Source organism: Propithecus coquereli, unplaced genomic scaffold, assembly GCF_000956105.1.
Source record: "Propithecus coquereli isolate 6110/MARCELLA unplaced genomic scaffold, Pcoq_1.0 Scaffold131, whole genome shotgun sequence".
Taxonomy (NCBI): Eukaryota; Metazoa; Chordata; class Mammalia; order Primates; family Indriidae; genus Propithecus; species Propithecus coquereli.
Genome location: NW_012137303.1, coordinates 2,980,177 through 2,986,023, shown reverse-complemented (window position 1 = coordinate 2,986,023; position 5,847 = coordinate 2,980,177). Strand labels below are relative to the sequence as shown.

Sequence of the window (5,847 nt, the reverse complement as noted above, 5' to 3'; positions counted from 1 at the left end):
TATATATCTTATCATTCTTTCTAATTGACCTTTTGATTTATCAGTCATATATGGGTCTTTATATCACATAAGAGATTACAGCTTTATAAAAAAAATAAAATGTTAGATAAATAGTTTGAATTCCTTTTTCACTCTTCTCAGAACCTGTATTATTATGTGTTTTCTCTGTCTCTAAAAATGGCAGATATTAAGCAATATTTCTCAAATTTAATGGATGAAAAATCCTTTTTTCTTTCTTTTTTGTATAAGACATAAAGGGACTGTTAAAATATCAAAGGACAGTAAAGGTCCTGTGAATACAGCTTTGGAAATGCTAAATTAGAAATAATAGATTAGGAAGACGGAGAACTACGACATGCAGGCAAAATAATAGGATTGAGAAATGACAGTTAACAGACTAAGAGGGAAACAGAAAAAAACTACTTATAAGTATGAGAAATACAAAAGCTTAGCTGTCTGGGATTCTAACCACAGGAGCAGGTAGCCCTAAACATTTCACTGACCCTACAGGCATCACTGTAATAAAGGAATGATTAATTGGCAGATGACCCAAGACCCCAGAAATGGTTCACACAACCACTCAGTGTGCTGGATGGCTTCCATTTTCCCCCCGAGAGCCACTCTCCATCCTTCTCCACCCTGTAGGGCAACTCTGAAGTCAGCTCATTCAGTTGTCTTCTTTGCCCTCTGGCTTTGGTTGGGTTGGGTTTGGCCAATGGAAAGAACCAACAGGAGGTCAGAGAAAAGGAAGACGGAGAGGTTGGGGGCATTTATTCTCCCAGCTCTCCTTCTGTGGGGTCACAGTGGGCTGGCTGTGTCCCTTAGCTGAAGGTCCAGCTCCCCTCAACTGTCCCTCCTGACTCAGCTCTCTGTAGTTCCAGTAATCGCTCCTTCCCCTGTATTATCCCTTATGATTCCTGACCTTCCTCTTATACCTTTGAAAACAATGGCTTTATTAAAGTCCCCTCCAATTACTCAGTTTGAGTGTGACTTCTGTGTCCTGCTGGAGCCATAACTGATATAACTCAGGAGCCCAATTTATGAATAGCACTACCTTAGATGTGCATAACATTTCACAATATACTATGCACTGATGCCAACAACAATCCAGTGAAGAAGCAGGTAAATACTAAGTCACTGACCAACAACAATGGAAAATATATTGTGCTATTATATGTATATACATTTTAAAGTCATACCTATTCCTGTTAACTAAGTAAAAGTGATATTGTTTGGCCTGCAAACATTCATCTTACCTCCTTTGCAGATGCTAGGGTAAAAACAATCAGGAAACACGGTTCCAGCCTGATATGCATCCTGGTGTTCTAGTAACAGCTGGGGAACAGGAAAATATAAAGATTAGGGGGAAAGAGTCAACAGCCTGGGAAATGCAGCCTCCCCCCTCAATTTCCAGTGATGAGATGCTATAACTATGGGGGATATGGACGGAATGAAGGAAAAAAGAAGGCAGGCATAAGTAAATAAATGATTAAAATCCTTGCATAATCCAAGACAACACACTACAACATACAACTTTAGGTTCTTCCCTACCTAACACAATTGGTAATTAAGAAGTAGCAAAAATCACCTATTTCAACTTCATCTCCTTTCATTTTCTCTGTTCACCTAGTAGAGCAGGATTTCCCTAAGTCTATTTCACTGATCTAGAACTGGTTTTTTGGTAAGGTTTATTCATTGTTCCATAGTGAAATGAGAAAAATACAGATATGAGAAAGGGTCTTCAAAACTTTCATGGAAAAATGCATATTATGAAAAAACTATTCATGGCTTTCAAATTTTTGGAACCGGAATAAACTCATAGTAACTTGTTATAACATATTGGAACAGGATCTAGTTTGAGGCACTAAGAAGGATAAGACATTAGTTTGAAAAGAGCCCCTAACACAGCAACTCAAACTCAGCTAAAATTAAAGCAAGGATAAATATCAAATTTATGGTGAAGCTTGGGTGGAAGAATGGTGAAATCATTAATGTTGTAGAAAAGTTTATGGGGACAATGCCCAAAAAATCAGTTTACAAATGGATAACTCATTGCAAGGAGGGACAAAATGACGTTGAAAAGGAAGCCCACAGCAGCAGATCATCCACATCAATTTGCAAGGAAAAAATTCATCTTGTCCATGCCCTAATTGAAAAGAGCTGACAGTCCACAGCACAAACAATAGCCAACACCACAGACATATCAATTGGTTCAGCTTATACAATTCTCACTGAAAAAATAAAGTTGAGTAAACTTCCCACTCAATGGGTGCCAAACTTGCACCCAGATCAGCTGCAGACGAGAGCAGAGCTTTCAATGGAAATTTTAAATAAACGGAATCAAAATCCTGAAGCATTTCTTCAAAGAATTTTAACAACAGATGGAACATGGCTTTACCAGTATGATCCTGAAGACAAAACACGATCAAAGCAATGGCTACCAAGAAGTGGAAGTGGTCCAGTCAAGAGCAAAGATCATGACAACGTTTTAGGATGCTTAAGGAATTTTGCTTGTTGACTTTCTGGAGGGCCAACAAAAGATAACATCTGCTTATTATAAGAGTGTTTTTGGAAAGTTATGAACCTTTTGAAGTCTCCTCATGTGTGTGTGTATGTGAGAGAGAGAGAGACAGACAGACAGACAGACAGAGACAGAGAGAAACATATATATATACATGTATAAGTTTGTATACCTGTGCTTTAGTGTAAGATTATGTCCTTTGTGCTTTTGGAGGGTTAAAAAAATATCCTTGACCTTCAAGTCAGTGACAAGTAAAAAAAAAATTAATAAAAAATATTTTAAAATTTAAAAATATTCTTTCCCATTTAAAATGATGGGAAAGTAGATGGTAGGGGCTTTCTTTTAAATGTTCTTCCTTGGTTGACTAGCTCGGTCCATTCTTGTGTGCCTAAATGCATGCTAGAGCCTACAAGACAAAGACTACATTTCCCAGTCCCAGTGTTGCAGCTCTAGCTTCTTCTCAGAACCTGTATTATTATGTGTTTTCTCTGTCTCTAAAAATGGCAGATATTAAGCAATATTTCATTGTAGCCCAAACTCTCACCCCCACAATCAAGTGAGTACTGGGAAGATAACAGCCTAACTCAATGAATTGCTGAGGATGCCTAATAGATGCACTCAATTTTCACGCTAACATTTTATTATTAATAGTAAAATAATTATATTGGCAGCTGAGTTGTATATGCAATGTCTGGTAATGAAGCTATTGCAAGGGAATCATGCCTTATAGGGTATGTATAAAAACCAAAGTCCAAGTTTAAACTTCTAAAAGAATGAAATTAATATCAACTAATAACTAGAGGGGCCCTCCAGAAGCTAAGTCACCAGGTAAAAATCACGATTTTCAGTATGATATATGACATACGCATATAGAAAATTAAAAAGAAAAAGAAAAAACAAAAAAACTCAAACTATTACTTCTAAATAGAACTATGTGGCCGATATCCTCATTAAGATGCACGGCTTGAATGAAATGTAAAATTTCTCAAATATTTTTTTGTGACTAGAACAGAACATCACATCTCTCGCTATTTTCAGTGCATATTCATCACTCTACTCTTGTGGATGAATCTACCCAGGTGGCAAGAATAATAAAAGGAACAAATTAGAAAAGACGGAACTCTCACCAAATACTGCTTTGGGCAAAAAGTCTCATTTGCACATGACATCTGAATAACCTAACATTTTTCTTTCCTTTAAAAGGGTCCGTTTTTGATCTTGTGTATGAGAGTATCACTCCCGTAAAGTCATTAACCATAAAGAGATGTACTCACAGCTCCCATTGTCCTAAGGAATCCTTGTTCAATGCCCAGGCTATGCCAGCTGACATCTGCCACCATGTGAGAGGTAATTCCAAACAAGAAAGCTACCAATTTCTCTGTGTCCTGCCAAATAAGCAAATTAGATTCACGTGTGATTTTATAACAATCCTATTAAAAGTTTCAATAAACATGAATTCATTTCTATTATTAAGACTTTACAAAAAGTTAGAGGCAGATACATTGTGGTTTCTAGTTATCAAAAATCACATAAGGACTTTTTGAAATGTTTTGTAGAGCCTTGGAAGTGCTTTCAGATTAATTACCATTGGAGCAAAATGACCAAGTGACATACTCCAAACTTTTTTTTTTAAATAGCTTATTCAAGTATTAACCAGCCATCTGCTATGTCAAAAGTACTGTGCTTGGCACTGAAGGTAGAATGGTGAATAGCCCTTACAGGGTCTGAGGGAAGGGTACAAAAGCAGTACTTGGCAGGTTCGGAGCTGAATTATTTTAGGATTAGGGAGCCGTGCCTACCTTCTCCCAGGGAAGAGGATAGTTCTCTCGGATGTAATGAATGCTTGCATTAAGAAACGGAGTCCAGTGAGTACTCTCAGACACATCATGGAATTTTCCTGACAAAACAAAAGCAGGGCTCTGGATTCTTTCTTAAAAGTTGGAGCATCTCAATCAAACTTTCCCCCCCCCCCCCCACCATGTTGGCATGTCCCTTCTCCTCTTTCCCTCCAAGCCCCTTAGTTTCTTCTGCTGACATTCAAAGGAAGCCTCCTAAACAGAAGAGTCAGCTGAAATTTTGGAACAGGCATAGCACTGTCTGCCGGATGAGTAAGAGGAAAGGAGCCTAAGTTGGCTCACAGCATCTCGTATCACCTGGTTAGAAGAGAGGCTAGAAGTATTTCCATTTCTGTGCCTCAAAAGCTAAGGAGACAAGTTGTTTGTTTGGGTTTTAAAAAATATCCTCTTTGCTGATTACTTTCAAGTGCCTTAGGAGTACAAAAAACAAAAAGCATAAACTCCCAAGACTTTCAAGCATCTGAATCTATAATAATTGTTTTAAAATGGCACAGGCCCTTGTGAATATTTTACAAAAGCATCATTTGAGTGGGCCAGTGTGTGCTCCATGTAGCTCTTTCTTCCCACAGGAGGGGGCAGGAAAGACAGGAACTGGAATCTATTCTAAATCTCTAAGTGCCACAAATTCTTCATGGGGTTCCAAGTGTTACGGGGGCAACTGAGAGCAAAACTCCAGAGTTCAGATCCCTCAGTTCAAATTTTTTATGCTGTTGCTGAAGTTGCGTAACCAGTTCGAAATCATTGTTTTTCTGAAAATGATTGTTATAGAAGTTAGAACTAAGAAATTTGATTTGCTCCAACAGTTTCCCTAGAGATAAAACTTTAAATAATTCCTGTTCTACGAAATACAGTTAAAAATCCAGAATTAAGTATAGCAGTAGTTCTTTCAACCAACCTCCACTTAACCAAACTGCCAGATGAACCAAAGCTCTCTGGTCCCTCTGTAAGTCATACAAACTGGAAGCTAAAGAAAGTCACCCCAGGGCACGCCGGATGCTGACAGGTAGCAAGCCACTGTCCAGAGGGTTGGGCTCATCTGTCCACACCATCATGCGGCAGCTCACCGAGGGTCAATCTGATCTGTTTCTAATCCTGTTTAAACCAGTTGTCCTTGTTGTTGTATTTATGGAAGTTTACTCAACATTAGGTGAGCAGATGAAATATGAACATAAGAACAAAGAGCTTTTTCTTTGGCAACTAAGTATCTAAAGTAAGTACTTCCCAAAGATGCAATAAAAGTGAATCACCAAAGAAGAAAAAGAAAACCATTGTTACATTAGATGTGCACAAAACAAGGTAAGATTTAGAAAAATTCATAAAAACCCCAAAAGAAATCTGTATTTGGAGCTGATATATAATGATTCCTTATAATTATTATCTAAAGTAAGTACTTCCCAAAGATGCAATAAAAGTGAATCACCAAAGAAGAAAAAGAAAACCATTGTTACATTAGATGTGCACAAAATAAGG

At 37.8% G+C, this 5,847-nt stretch overlaps 1 protein-coding gene across 1 annotated transcript in view; it reads right to left on the bottom strand.

The window, feature by feature from the left end:
* Positions 1-5,847, bottom strand: part of GPLD1 (glycosylphosphatidylinositol specific phospholipase D1) — a 55,113-nt gene that overhangs the window by 33,823 nt on the left and 15,443 nt on the right. Inside the window, exons 4-6 of the mRNA XM_012638565.1 lie at positions 4,778-4,787; positions 4,321-4,451; positions 3,796-3,906 (exon numbers count right to left, since the gene is read on the bottom strand). Of these exons, the coding sequence (XP_012494019.1) occupies positions 3,796-3,906; positions 4,321-4,451; positions 4,778-4,787 (252 nt within the window). The remainder of the gene's footprint in view (positions 1-3,795; positions 3,907-4,320; positions 4,452-4,777; positions 4,788-5,847) is intronic.